Below are 15,403 nucleotides of genomic sequence, written 5' to 3' on the forward strand. Positions count from 1 at the left end.
ATCCATCTTATCTAGTTTGGTGGCTCTATATGTATGGGCCACATGTGGGGCAGGCTCTGAATGGGTGTTCCTTCAGCCTCAGTTCTAAACTTTGCCTCCCTATTTCCTCCCTAGGATATTCTCGTTACCCGCAAAGGAGTTTCTTACTCATGGTACAAATTTGTGGAAGCACCTCAATTTTGAATATTTTTTATTTCATCTTAACATACTTTGATGCTAGCCACCCAGTTCACAGTTGAACTGAAATCTCGGTTAGGAAAAAAACCACAGTTTCATTGCCCTTCTTGTGTTTTAACCCGGTTTACCTACCAGTGTTACGAATATGCTATAACATAGCACTTTGTCTTCTCCATGATGAAATCGTGATATAGCAGAGAACTAATGAGCAAAGTCACGGAACAAGGAAGAGAAATTCTAATACAAAAATGGATCCACTAAGCCATATCCCTCATACTTCCAGCAATATAATCAACTTGGCATCTTCTCTCAAGTAGGGCATCCTAAACTCACATTTCTATGTCTAATCTCATAAGCGTTTCCAATGAATGTTCTCCACTGTCAGCATGTTTCCAGTAACAGCCTACCTCCTACCTGAAAACACAAACAGTGAAATTTGCACTCATCCTTTAGAGTCTTGTACTGCAACTTTCCTCATCTCTTCATTTCATGCATTGGTTGATATTCCATTGCAAACACTTACTGTTTTTTTCACACACTTCTTACATCTCAGAAGTCTAAGCTGATATCATCATCTTGCCTCAGTAGAATTAAGATGCTTTGCCCAGTTTATCTCTAATAATCTGCCTTCATTTTTTTAACTGAGACTGGATAAGTATGGTCAGAATGAATGGGCAAAAGAATGAATGAGTGCAAGTGATTTTGTTGAAATTCTCTGAACAGACAAACACAGATGAAGCAAGCACTCAGATCTACTTTAAATAAGAGAAAAACACCCGGAGCTTAAAATTCACATGGACAGAATTTGAAAAACCCAAACTCAAATGTGGATTTTCTCAGTTTCTCTAACTCTTTACTATTAAGTATCTTCCCATATTGAACTTTATAACAAACATTTCATAACTTGTAATAGATTAAAAATTATCTCCAATTATTAATACAATTGTCTATGAGTACGGAAAATAAAGTTCCATGGAGAGATGCTAATATTTTCGAGAATGTGTCTGAAATTAAAATATTTAACAATCAGTTAATAATACTTTAATTATGTTAATGGAAATGGGTACATATTTACAGTACAAATTAGTGTTGATGCTAAACTATACCAACACAGCCAGGTTGTAAGAGGAAAAGGGATTTTAGCAGAAAACAATGATACCGAGTTTTGAAGTGCTGTTGCCATGTCTGTTTTCCATTCGGAAACACTGTTCTAGGGGCTCTTCCTAGTTTTGCAGAATTTCAGATATGCTGACCATTATACCCCCTACTGGATATGTGATTGAAACTTTAATCTGAGCTGTTACCTTGTGCAAAATGGACTAAAAGATTTTTTGACAGCTGGTAGGACCTAATGAGAGATTTTTACTATAACCAGATGGAGGAGAACACTATGTACAGTAATCTCAGAATGCTTAAGGAGTAAATTGTTTTCTCTTACCCATGAATTCAATCCCCAAGTGGTCTGCTACATCAAAGTCAGCATGGAAGAAGGGAAACAGAAAGAGAAATGGGTTAGAAATAATCCAAACAAGGATATCAATGCTTGTAAGACCATCCTTCTAAGGTCCAGAGTATGTCTCTTACTTATTTTACCTTAGTAGATGAAACTTGGAGACAGCCAACATTAACAGCTTGTGGGATTGTATTTAATATTTATTTTCACAAAGCTTATAAATTATTAGTTGGCCTTTAAATGGAATAAAATGGATAGTGAAATATACTAAATAAAACTTTAAGAGAGTGATCAAAGATTTTCTAGTAAAGTTATTTTCATAATCCATGATATTCATCACAGATTCTTTTTAGATTAAGGTTTTGTTCCACATAAACTTATTTGCACCTCTACATAAGAATGAAAAAGTTCCAAACAGACTATAATGGGGTGTGCTTCACTTTCACACACAGAAACTGGAGATTCTTCCTTGCACAAATTATATGAGTTTATTGTACTCCAGCAACGCCGATCATCATACATAGGTCACAAAGTCTTGGGCAGATTGAAGACACAAATACAGAGAACCTGACCCATAAGCCCCATGTTTGCTTGACTTAAGAGCTCAACCAAGCAAAAACAAATGCCAAAGATGTTACCATCTGCCCACCCACAGAGAAACAACTGGTCTGCCCACGGTCAGCAGAGTACCAAACTGTTCTTGGCTTATTTGTTTAAACTGTGTCTTCTTTCTTTCAGTTGTTGAATCCTGTCCTCACTCACTTTGTAAATTCAATCTTGCCTAATGATGATTTTGTTTACCCAAGTCTTTGTCTGCACTGAGAATAAGTGGGACCAAAAAGTGCTTGCTGGTACTGTACTTTTCTTTCCAAATTAATTATTGACCTCCTTTTAGATACCCACTGTTTAGCTAACAAAGCATTTCCATTTAAAAATGTATGCAAAACTACACATTAAAATTAGTGCATGTACACACACACACACAGAGAGAGAGAGAGAGAGGGAGAGTGAGAGGGAGGGAGAGTGAGAGGGAGGGAGAGTGAGAGGGAGGGAGAGGGAGAGGGGAAGGGAGAGGGAAAGGGAGAGAAGAGGGAGAGGAAGAGGGGGAGACTGTTTTGGCATTTTAGTTATTTTATGTCCTTAATTCACTGGTCCTAATTAAGTTCATGAAGTTTGCCTTCACCTCTACCACCACCATCACCACTACCCCCATCATAACCACTGTTTGCACAGCTCTCCCATCACACTAGTCAGAAGCTATGTACTTTAATCATCAGCATTTCTTCCCCTCAGCGACCAGCAACCTTTTTATTCTGAATCATTTCAACTTGCCTACAGTTCACTGGAAGTGATGAAAATTTATGTAAATTACAAAATGTCTACTTTCATGAAGAAAGATGGCAACAGTGTTTCTAGAACACAGATTTATCCCTTTCTCCTCACAGCAATTTTTCACTGATTGCACTGTGTTGATATGTATTTTCTTCGTTCCCTGTACATTTTGGTGAAGACAGTTTCTTCTCAATGAATTCAATCATCATCGTTGGGAGACCACCGAGTAAAATCTCTGGTCGTTCCTCTTAGTAAGTTTCACATGAAAAGTGTGCACTGACAGGAGAGGCCAGAGACAGAAATACTGCTCCTAGGCAGGATGAAAGTTGCTATGTGAAAGAATGAGATTTATAGGACCAATCCATGCTCACGATCTTCTGCAGACATGAAATCCCTGGCTGTGTGCTCTGGAAAGATGGACAAGGTACTGGATATACAGAATTCCAAAGTAAAATTTGAGATATATTAGCTATCATGAATGTAATTAAAACACCTGCAAGGTGATTAAGAAATGGCACAATGGGGGTTGGGGATTTAGCTCAGTGGTACAGCGCTTACCTAGAAAGCGCAAGGCCCTGGGTTAGGTTCCCAGCTCCAGAAAAAAAAAAAGAGAAAAAAAATGACACAATGCATTTGCATAAGGACAGGAACAAAAGTAAATCAAGAAACAGCAATGGTTTAGATATTAGGAAGAGAGGCTCTCGAGGGTACCACAGGCATTCACAGGCATAAACCTGAAATGAGAAGGATCCTAGCTTAAATTTGATTGAAAAAAAATTTCTGATAAAGCCTACATGGATCAACATTAATCCACAAGACTGTTTTGCTGGCCAGTGCTTAACTGTGTCCATTCTGCCACACCCTAAGTGATTGACCTATGTGTATGAAAAGGGATATAGACAACCAGGCTTTGTGAACAGACTGAGCTAGGATGTAAGCAGTGTGTTGATACATTGACAGTCAATCTGAATACTTTGCAATCACAAGTTCCTGGCCAGCATCATAGACAAATAACACAACTAAAAAATGTTCAAATTCTGAAAATTATAAATAAGAGCCTTGGTTAAAAGAAATCCATGTTAATATAAAAGTTATAAGCTCCCTAGACTTAATTTCATGTTTGCCCCGGGTTTTATCAAGATAGGTGTGGGGATAGGCTTGATTTCTATTACAAATGATGTAACATTGCATATGTTAGTACTCCTAACACTTCTTGGGACTGTGCCTCAGGGATCACAATCTGTATAAGTTTAGAAGTTCTAAAAGCTAGTCATGACCTTGGTGTGTAGGTTTAGATAGTGTCCAGATTGGAATCCTGATGCTAAAGACTTAGTAAGACACAAAAAAAAGGAGTTGAGAATTACTTAGGGCTAAGGCTATCTAGGTGCTGCAAGGGCAGCACAAGGACATCTGCTGTTGCAATACAAGGCTTATAGAGAATTCAGAACTGCCATTCAGGAGTAATTAAAGACTCCATGAATAAACTTAGAGAAAGGTTAGACAAAAGGCAGACAGAGAAGCGCATCAGGGATGGTTTGAGAGCTGGTTTAGTAGATCTCCTTGGATGACTACTCTGGTATTTTCCCTTATGGGACCCTTCTTAGTTTTGCTTCTGCTTCTGATTATAGGTCCATGTGTGTTAGAGAAACTAGTTAATAGGTTTGACTCCTACAAAAAGATAGAGACGCTCAACAAGGTTGGTTTGAGTCTTGGTTCACTCGGTCTCCCTGGATGACTACCCTACTCTCTGCTATATGGCTGGGCCATTACTAATAATTTTCTTGGTTTTAGTTTTTGGACCCTGCGTGACAAGCAGGTTAATTGCTTTTGTTACAAATCGAGTGAGTGCTGTGCGGTTGATGGTTCTGAGAGAATAGTACCAGTCAGTTAGGACAACTGGTGAGACCAAATACGAGACTTGATATCAAAATTCTAAGATTAGAATTACTTAGTAGAAGAAGAGGGGAATGAAAGGAAAATTATACAGATTTAAGGTTTAAAAATATGAAGTTAAAAGAGTATGTTTCAACTCAGGACTAAACACTGTGAAAAGCAAGTCCAGGCAGCCCCGCCCTGCCGCTAGAACTAACAGACCATAAAAGGAAAGGAATGCAGAACAGACCAGGAGTACCGGACCTGACTCACAGGCCACCTGTCAGGAAGAGATAAGCCCCCAGCCCCCGACATCCAGGACGCCCCAAACCTGCCAATGTGTGTAGCTCTACCTTATTACCTCATCATGTGAAATAGCCAATCATATGTGAACATGTCTATGTGCCTCGTTTGAATCCACCAATCCCCGTAACTATACATCTGCTTCTGTACGCCCGCTTCTGCTTCCCCAATCCCTATAAAAGCCCCATGCTGGAGCTGCTGGGCACGCAAGTCCTCCGAAGAGACTGTGTGCCCGCAGGTACCTGTGTTTTCCAATAAACCCTCTTGCTGATTGCAAAAAAAAAAAAAAAAAAAAAAAGTTATTAGACTTTCCAGCAAAGCCCTCTCTATCTTTTTGGGTATTGAAGGTAAATTGCTTACTAATTTTTATGATGGCCTTATCATGGAAACTGACAAGGTTTAATATACAAATAAACAATCAGTTTTTATTTAAAATCTGTAGCTCCTGCTCTTTCACAACCCCCCCATGCCACTACCACATACATTGCTTATTAAAAATGTTGAACACTGAGATCACTATTTATCAGTTTGAAGATACTGACAGGCTTTGGTTCACGCAGAAGGATCACTGAAAAGCCTTGGAAAGTGCACGGCAGAAAAGCAATTAATTTTGTTATTTTAGTCTTACACAGAACATAAACCACACTATTTCTCAGAAGACTGTGTTGATTATTTTTGAAGGTAAAAGGCTTGCCCGAAGACGCTCAGGCCTGCAGGAAAACATCAAGAGGAGCAGAGTGAAAATTAGTCCATTAATAGTTCACTTATTCATTCCCTTAAACTGATGAGTACCAAGAACTGCTCAGATCTTAGGATGAACTAAGAGCCACATGGCTCAAGTCAAAGACATCTGATTTTCCCTGAAGCATACATGGATATGTACGGTTTGAATATTTGTAATACCTCAATCAACTTGTTTTAGAATATCCATACCCTTTTCATTGTTTGAGAGTGTTTGACTTTTACCCAGCACTCAATGCCCAAGAGATGATATAAGAATGAGATGAGTCTATAAAATAGCCAATGCGCGCACTGTAAAAGGTATACATGGGAGGGTGAACCAAATGTCCTCAATCATACTTCATACAAGCAAATATAACTGCAATTGAGCTCAGGTAGCCTGACTCTCAGTCTTCATTGATCCAATTTACAAATGTCTTCTCTCTAAAGGAACAGCTGCTTTTTTTTTTGCAATGTCATGAGGAAATGAGATCATTGGGGATGAATTATTTAATCCACTTAAAGGAGTAAGTTATTTTCAAGCACCCTCGAGCATCCTTGAGTATCCTCCAGCACCACTTACTTACTGGTCACCCTTTGTTTGTTGATGAAAGGCCAAAGAAGAATTGGTTGAAGGGGGGAATATAAAGGAAAACAACTGCTTCCTGTCACCAAGGAGCCAAACTCATACTATTAATATTTTTTTATTAGTTACCAGGAAAAACATTCTGTAAGGTGAAGGTGATTTGGTTATTTTTTTATACACAGCAGTGCTAACAAACTTTTGTTTGAAAATCTGCCAAATATTAAACTAAATAATCTTAAACTTGGAGTAATATTTAACAGGTGCCCACTACTCTGCCCATAGACCTGAATGATTTCAGTGGCTTTAGGAACAAATAAGTGTTAGGAAGACACTCTGTCAGGTCAGATGTACTGAACAACATGTAAATTAAAGCCTGTGTCTACTCTCTTTCTGCTAAAATTATTTATTCTTAGTATGTAACATGATGTATTTACTAAAAGACGTTAATGTTATAACACAGAAAATTAAAAATATTCACTGTATTCCTTTCTTTACAGATTACCATTTAAATCTGGGACAAATACTGAAAATACAAGACATTGCTAATAACAACACTCATCATGAGGCCGAGATATGAATTACTCCCCCACCTAACCAAAATTCAAAGTGCAGATGTCTGAAACCAGTTCAAACCCTCCTGTCCAGGGACAGCAGAATGGCTCAGCAGGTGTCTTAGTTTCCTTAACAGTACTGTGATAAAAATGCCATGACAAAGTCTACTGAAGGGAGAAAAGGTTTACTCAGCTCACACTTCCTGAGTCACACAGGTCATCCTGATCTGAACGTTTGGCATCATCCACCTTGAAGGAACTGATCACAGCCATCCACAGTCAAGTACAAAGAGAATGGATTAGAGATTTAGATACTTTTCTTGCTACATATAATTCAGCATTGCCAGGGAGTGGTACCAATCTCTGTGAAAGCCTTCAGTTTATACCTTATCCCCCGTAGATATGCTAACAGGACAACTCAGTCTAAGCAATGTCCCTTAAGACCCCATCCGTGGTAATTATAGAATGTGTCAAGTTGATAAACAAACAAACAAACAAAAAACAAAAAACAACTAACCATCAAAGTGAGTAAAGTTGCTTTCTGTCCAACCTAAAGACTTGTCTTTTGTCTACAGAAAGAACATGGCAGAAGAAAGAACCTACTCCTGCAAGTTTTTCTCTGATTTCAGTGTGTACTTACACTCGTACATCTACATAAACACATATGCATAAACTAAGTAAGTGTACAAAGAACTTTCTTGAGCAAACAAAACCTATTGTTATGTCAAGCACAGCTGGCAAAATCAAACCAACACTTATCTACGCTCTAAGTCTCTCTCTCTCTCTCTCTCTCTCTCTCTCTCTCTCTCTCTCTCTCTCTCTCTCTCTCCACACACATCCACCCACCCACCCACCCACACACACACACACACACATACACCTCACTCACAGAGAGACAGACAGACAGACAGACAGACAGACACAAAGAGCACAAATGTTAAAATGTGAAAACAAGTTTTTAAAAAGAAAACTGCAACATTGGCTCAAGGTTTGGTGGCTGCTCCTAAAAGCACCTTGGATGCTTGTGAGAGAAGCAGTCCCTATGATTGCTCCAGAGGCAGCATTTTCCATTTTGGTAAGAAGGACTGTGCTGTCCAGGAGTGCCTATGGTTCTAGTGATCTCTGCCAACTACTGTACAAGGAAACACTGGTCATGTTAGTCAGGAGCAAACTACTTCATCACTTACAAAGCATGCCCATTACAAAGTGGTGCTTTTCATAATGCTTCTGTAGTCTGTCACTTCGTAAGTTTCACCTCTACATCGGTGTCAAGGAACATGTCCCTACTGTAATGATTTGAATCTGATTGGCCCAGGTTGTGGAACAGTTAAGTGGCGCGGCCTTGTTGGAGTAGGTGTGGCCTCAGTAAAGGAAATGGGTCACTGTGGTGTGGGCTTTGAGAGAGCTTCCTCCTACCTTCCTGAGGATGGCAGTATTCTCCTGTTTGCCTTCAGAACAAGAGATAAAACTCTCAACTCCTCCAATGCCATGCCTGCCTGGATGATACCAGGCTTCCTGCTTTGATGATAATGGATCGAACCTCTGAACCTATAAGCCAGCCCCAATTAAATGTTGTCTTTGTAAGAGTTGCCTTGCTCCCAATGGAAGGGGAAGCCCTTGGTCCTGCCAAGACTGAACCCCCAGTGAACGTGATTGTTGGGGGGAGGGCGGTAATAGGGGGAGGATGGGGAGGGGAACACCCATTTAGAAGGGTTAGGGGGATGTTGGCTTGGAAACCAGGAAAGGGAATAACAATCGAAATGTAAATAAGAAATACTCAAGTTAATAAAGAGAAAAAAAATGAAAAAAAAAGTTTTGTCTTGGTCGTGTTGTCTGTTCACAGCAATGGAGATTCTAAGACACCTGGTAACACTCCAGGAAGAAAGAGTCCATTGGAACACAGAAGAGGAAATGAGATTTGTGAAGGTTATAAGTGAAGTCCTGAATATTCGCTAACCCTTCATGTCTTCTTTCCTCAGTCTTCAGGAGTTCTTAAAATCAGTTAGGATGTTCTAGTTTCACATGATGTAATAGTAGCTCATGTATTCTCCTCGCTCCCAGATGAGATTATGGGCAAGGTGAAAGAGGTCATTTGCTGAGGCAGTGTCAGATTTGTCCCCATAATGCAGCAAGGCAGGCAAACTAGAAAAGAAGTAGTTGGCATCAGAGGGTTCTGATTAAGGAAGAAAGTAGGGGCCAGAGAGTACAAGCAACCCAGAGACAGCTCTTTCAGTCTGAAAAGTAATATGTGAAATTTGCTGATTACACACATCTTTCATAATGTCAAGGGGTCAGAACACAGGTGAATTGTGTTTGCCGAAGGCTGCCAGAGCACAGAGCTGTGCCATTAAGGGAAAGAGACTTTAAGGAGTCATTGACAGAAGGCAGTGACAGGGGGCAGAGTGACAAGTAAACCTGAATCCCTCTTGTCAGGTCGGAGAACACGAGGGGGTAGTGGTGATGGTGGTGGACAGGGACAGACGGATCTGTCAAAGGGAGGAACATAATGCTGCAACAGGGAAATCAGGGAAGTCTTTGCCTAGAATCTCTGTTCAGTTCTGTCACCTGGCCCTAAAGAGAAAGGCAGGTTATCTCATTGTCCCATTCTAGCTATTTAGTGGAAGCATTAGGACACATTGCAATCTCAAGCTTCCTTTGTTACCTCAGCAAGTGCATGATTTCTATTTTCATCAGCACAAATATATTTTGTATAGAATTTACTCATGCTTATGAAGAAAATTTAAACATAAATATAAAAATATCATTAATAAGACAAATAGAAACCTTAGTCACTGCTCATTGGTAATTTATTCTATCTTTTCTTGTACCTCTTTTACATGTGTGAAGTAAGCTAAGCATCAAGTATACACATTCCTCTGTATCATAGACCTAGAAGACGATCTGTGCTTATGTTAGCTCAGAAAGCAAAGCCGTCTCTCACCTCCACTATTCTGGGACCAACAGCATTTCCACTGTTGAGAAGAGGCCATGACACCATTACTATAGCCAGCATCCCCACAGACAGGCCATCAATCACCAAGAAAGCAAAGGCACTCTCCAGAAAAGCACAGAGCCTCATTTTTCTTTCCCGGGGCCCTGTTACAAAGCATGACCTCTTTATCTTCCTTTTCAAAAACTCTGTTTCTGATTCTTCTTGGACACAGACATCTCTGTTGAACAGTCTTATAAGCAAAAATAAGACTATTCATTTGTGCTAAGGGAGAAGCAGCTGCACTGGAGATCGGGCCACATAGTCATGCAGTTCACATTTCAAGAGAAGCATTCTACTTCACAGCATACAATTACAAAACAGAGCTTCAAGGGCTAGTGAAGTCCTTGATGGGTAAAGACCTTTGCCGCCAGGCCTGATGATATGAATTCAATCTTTATATAGAAGGAGAGAACCAACTGCCATGGGTTGTATATGTAGATGAACACACGCACACGCACACACACACACACACACACACACACACACACACACACCCGAAAGATTCAAAGATTAACCTTGACCAATCATTTGACTAATCTACTTGTATGATTTTTCATGGGGCAGGATTTTATAGCATCCCCATTTTCCTACCGATGAGACAGGCTGACTCCATGACAGGATTCAAATTGGCAGTTCAGGAGATTAGGCCTAAAATCCTAGGCTACAGTCAGCTACTTAGAAACTGCCCCACCACCTGGCCTGAAGCGAAGACATTGGGTCAGCTAGAGTTTCCAGCCCTCACACCTGGTAAACTAGTTCTGGAACATTTCTAAGAGATAGAGCCTCCTAACCATAATTCCTCAACAATAGATTCTTGCCCCCAGCCCCTGATAATGGTTTTGGAATGTCCTTGAGAGACAGAGCAAGACAATATCATATACCCCAAAATTCCCCTAATGCATTTTTTTTTATTAACTTGAGTATTTCTTATATACATTTCGAGTGTTATTCCCTTTCCCGGTATCCGGGCAAACATCCCCCTCCCCCTTCCTCTTCCTTATGGGTGTTCCCCTCCCAACCCTCCCCCCATTGTCGCCCTCCCCCCACCAGTCTAGTTCACTGGGGGTTCAGTCTTAGCAGGACCCAGGGCTTCCCCTTCCACTGGTACTCTTACTAGGATATTCATTGCTACCTATGAGGTCAGAGTCCAGGGTCAGTCCATGTATAGTCTTTAGTTAGTGGCTTAGTCCCTGGAAGCTCTAGTTGCTTGGCATTGTTGTACATATGGGGTCTCGAGCCCCTTCAAGCTCTTCCAGTTCTTTCTCTGATTCCTTCAACGGGGGTTCTATTCTCAGTTCAGTGGTATGCTGCTGGTATTCGCCTCTGTATTTGCTGTATTCTGGCTGTGTCTCTCAGGACCGATCTACATCCGGCTCCTGTTGGTCTGCACTTCTTTGCTTCATCCATCTTGTCTAATTGGGTGGCTGTATATGTATGGGCCACATGTGGGGCAGGCTCTGAATGGGTGTTCCTTCAGTCTCTGTTTTAATCTTTGCCTCTCTCTTCCCTGCCAAGGGTATTCTTGTTCCCCTTTTAAAGAAGGAGTGAAGCATTCACGTTTTGATCATCCGTCTTGAGTTTCATTTGTTCTAGGCATCTAGGGTAATTCAAGCATTTGGGCTAATAGCCACTTATCAATGAGTGCATATCATGTATGTCTTTCTGTGATTGGGTTAGCTCACTCAGGATGATGTTTTCCAGTTCCAACCATTTGCCTACGAATTTCATAAAGTCGTTGTTTTTGATAGCTGAGTAATATTCCATTGTGTAGATGTACCACATTTTCTGTATCCATTCCTCTGTTGAAGGGCATCTGGGTTCTTTCCAGTTTCTGGCTATTATAAATAAGGCTGCGATGAATATAGTGGAGCATGTGTCTCTTTTATATGTTGAGGCATCTTTTGGGTATATGCCCAAGAGAGGTATAGCTGGATCCTCAGGCAGTTCAATGTCCAATTTTCTGAGGAACCTCCAGACTGATTTCCAGAATGGTTTTACCAGTCTGCAATCCCACCAACAATGGAGGAGTGTTCCTCTTTCTCCACATCCTCACCAGCATCTGCTGTCACCTGAGTTTTTGATCTTAGCCATTCTCACTGGTGTGAGGTGAAATCTCAGGGTTGTTTTGATTTGCATTTCCCTTATGACTAAAGATGTTGAACATTTCTTTAGGTGTTTCTCAGCCATTCAGCATTTCTCAGCTGTGAATTCTTTGTTTAGCTCTGAACCCCATTTTTTAATAGGGTTATTTGTTTCCCTGCGGTCTATCTTCTTGAGTTCTTTGTATATTTTGGATATAAGGCCTCTATCTGTTGTAGGATTGGTAAAGATCTTTTCCCAATCTGTTGGTTGCCGTTTTGTCCTAACCACAGTGTCCTTTGCCTTACAGAAGCTTTGCAGTTTTATGAGATCCCATTTGTCGATTCTTGATCTTAGAGCATAAGCCATTGGTGTTTTGTTCAGGAAATTTTTTCCAGTGCCCATGTGTTCCAGATGCTTCCCTAGTTTTTCTTCTATTAGTTTGAGTGTGTCTGGTTTGATGTGGAGGTCCTTGATCCACTTGGACTTAAGCTTTGTACAGGGTGATAAGCATGGATCGATCTGCATTCTTCTACATGTTGACCTCCAGTTGAACCAGCACCATTTGCTGAAAATGCTATCTTTTTTCCATTGGATGGTTTTGGCTCCTTTGTCAAAAATCAAGTGACCATAGGTGTGTGGGTTCATTTCTGGGTCTTCAATTCTATTCCATTGGTCTATCTGTCTGTCTCTGTACCAATACCATGCAGTTTTTATCACTATTGCTCTGTAATACTGCTTGAGTTCAGGGATAGTGATTCCCCCTGAAGTCCTTTTATTGTTGAGGATAGCTTTAGCTATCCTGGGTTTTTTGTTATTCCAGATGAATTTGCAAATTGTTCTGTCTAACTCTTTGAAGAATTGGATTGGTATTTTGATGGGGATTGCATTGAATCTGTAGATCGCTTTTGGTAAAATGGCCATTAGACTGGATAAACAGTTCTCCTAATGCACTTTAAATCACTCACTTCAGTGTCTCTCTATCTTGGTAATGGGAGACCCTAGCATACTGGACTTCTGCAGAATAAAACACTCTCTGTGTTTACATACAATTTGAGTCTGGGTATCATTCTTAACCAAATCCTGGACACTTACATCTCTATGTGAAGATGTTAGTAAAACTTTCTACTATGTAAAAGAACATTCCATTCAAACTTAATATTCCTTTTCTTTCACTTGTTACCCATGATGATCAATCTGAATGACTGAACTCGTATGGGTTTGTGCTCATGTAACACACAGTTAATCAGCTAGCTTCTTGGGATGCTTTGGCAACCTTCTCCCCTTTCTATGGCAACTTCTATATATGTCATAGCTTTCTATTTTAAATGTTAGGTTTGAAAGTTCTGCCACTGAGCCTTATTTAACAGCTGAAGCAATTAAGTTTCGGTGAAAATTGAAAGTTCAGATGTGTAGATTCCTGTCTTCTCTGGGTTGAATCGTCTTGTAAATCACAAAGTTGAAGGAGTCTTATGCCTTTTTCCTTCATTCTTTGAAAATCTGATGTATCTAAACAATACATCTTGATCATATTCACCGCTCACTACTTGTATTCCCTTCTCCCAGGGCTCTCATCAAATCTCTCTCCCAACCTCATGTCTTTACCTTATAATTCTTGTTTGCTTGAGCTTGCGGTGGATACTTGAGAAGGGGAATCCCCCTTCCCATGTTTGAACTTTTAACTGGTTTTGTCGAGAATAGAGTGGTGGGAAAAAGGGGTGGGAAAAAGGAAGCATAGGTATGGGTTAACCAAAACTAAGAATGTATGAAGAAGCATAATAAAAACCTACTAGTCTGTAACTGATTCGTATGTCTTCTGCATACACATCTCACTTGAATCAGGCTATCATTGAATGGATTTTCATCAGGACATTTTAAATCTTTCTATGATATGTGTTTGCATGTGGTCTTCAAGACTATATCAGTCAATAACTTAAATTTAAGAAAGAGTTGCAATATCTTGTTATGTTCCAAGGATTGAAGTTCCATCCATTTATGTCACTGAAGATATTCAGAAGATGCTATAGACATTTATAGATGCAAATATGTTATACTGATTATTTTCTTGTCACTGAACAAATTCCTGACAGGGACAACTAATGGAGTGGGATTTGTTTTTGACTTATGGTGATTCAGGTCGTGAGGGAAGTTTTAATAGAGAAAATTTGGAATATCATATTGGCATGAAGCATACAGACGTATCACATGTTGAAAACTACTAGCAAAGATATGGTATCCTTGGTTTGAGGAGATCCAAACTTGTGTTTCTTGGGTCTTTGGAACTGATTTGTGGGAAAAACTTAGAAAACTCTGTAGATGTGAATAAGAGGAAGCAGAATGTTGTGAAAGGAGTTTAATGCATAATGCCAGTGGGAGTCCTAGAGGTGAGAGCAATTGAGCAGTCAAGACTGCACTCAAGAATTCTCCAAGGGTGACCATAGCTCTGCTGGTGACTGGATTCGAGGCAGGTTCTATTATATTTTAGGAGGAAATTCATATATACTTTGTGTTCTGAAATTTGGTAGCAGACTAGCTTTATATGAGACACACATGAATCAATATGAGAGTCACTGAGGGAACGTTCTCTTTGGCTAAGACTCAAGGAAAGAGGAAACCTGAGCAAGATCATATTTGACCAGCTGAGTTGAGTGGTTTGGGATACAGGCCAGGAGCATGCACATGTGTCCTAAGTGGGTTCAGCTGGTACACTAGGTTACTAGGTTATAACAGGATAGGACACCACACTATATACTTCAGTTGTTCTTGTCAAACCTCTTGCCTCCCCTTCCTGGGCGATTCAATTACAGGAGTGAACCACTAATTTTAGTCCTTGAAGCATATTCTTTCTGGTGTGTGTGTGTGTGTGTGTGTGTGTGTGTGTGTGTGTGTGTGCGTGCGCGTGCGCGTGTGCACATGTGTTTTAGGATTATCTTTTATTATTTTTAATTATAAAATAATTACATCATTTCCTCCTTTGTTGCCTCTCTCCAAACCCTCCTATATACCACTCCTTGCTCTTCCAAACTCATGGTTTGAGGCTTATTTTTTAAGTAGTACCTGTTACTATCAGGGGATTTTATTGGACAAGTTAAAGTCACCTGACTTTCTTTCATTTAGATCAATCTCACACTTAGTTCCCAGTCACTGTAGCTATGGAAGAGGAGGCTCCTGCATTAGTGATGTGGTAGACATTTTTTTCTAAAAATATAAACTTGTTGTGTGTAGAAGCATTGGTAACCTTGTACTTTAAATAGTTCTTTCAACGCAGAAAGCAATACCTGGGTATGTAAAGTTTGTTGCTGGAAAATCATGGACACCTTATAAAACACTCAGAGCAT

The 15,403-nt window shown here is 40.0% G+C and overlaps 1 protein-coding gene across 9 annotated transcripts in view; it reads right to left on the minus strand.

The window, feature by feature from the left end:
• Positions 1-15,403, minus strand: part of Nrg3 (neuregulin 3) — a 1,115,105-nt gene that overhangs the window by 144,045 nt on the left and 955,657 nt on the right. For 4 of the 9 annotated variants that reach the window (NM_001433134.1, XM_087588944.1, XM_087588940.1 and 1 more), the window contains 1 exon segment: positions 1,616-1,639. The exons of 1 other annotated variant lie outside the window; for it this stretch is intronic. In NM_001433134.1, the coding sequence (NP_001420063.1) occupies positions 1,616-1,639 (24 nt within the window). 9 annotated transcript variants of the gene reach the window in all.

The sequence above is a fragment of the Rattus norvegicus genome, chromosome 16 (genome assembly GCF_021556685.1).
Source record: "Rattus norvegicus strain SHRSP/BbbUtx chromosome 16, alternate assembly SHRSP_T2T, whole genome shotgun sequence".
Taxonomy (NCBI): Eukaryota; Metazoa; Chordata; class Mammalia; order Rodentia; family Muridae; genus Rattus; species Rattus norvegicus.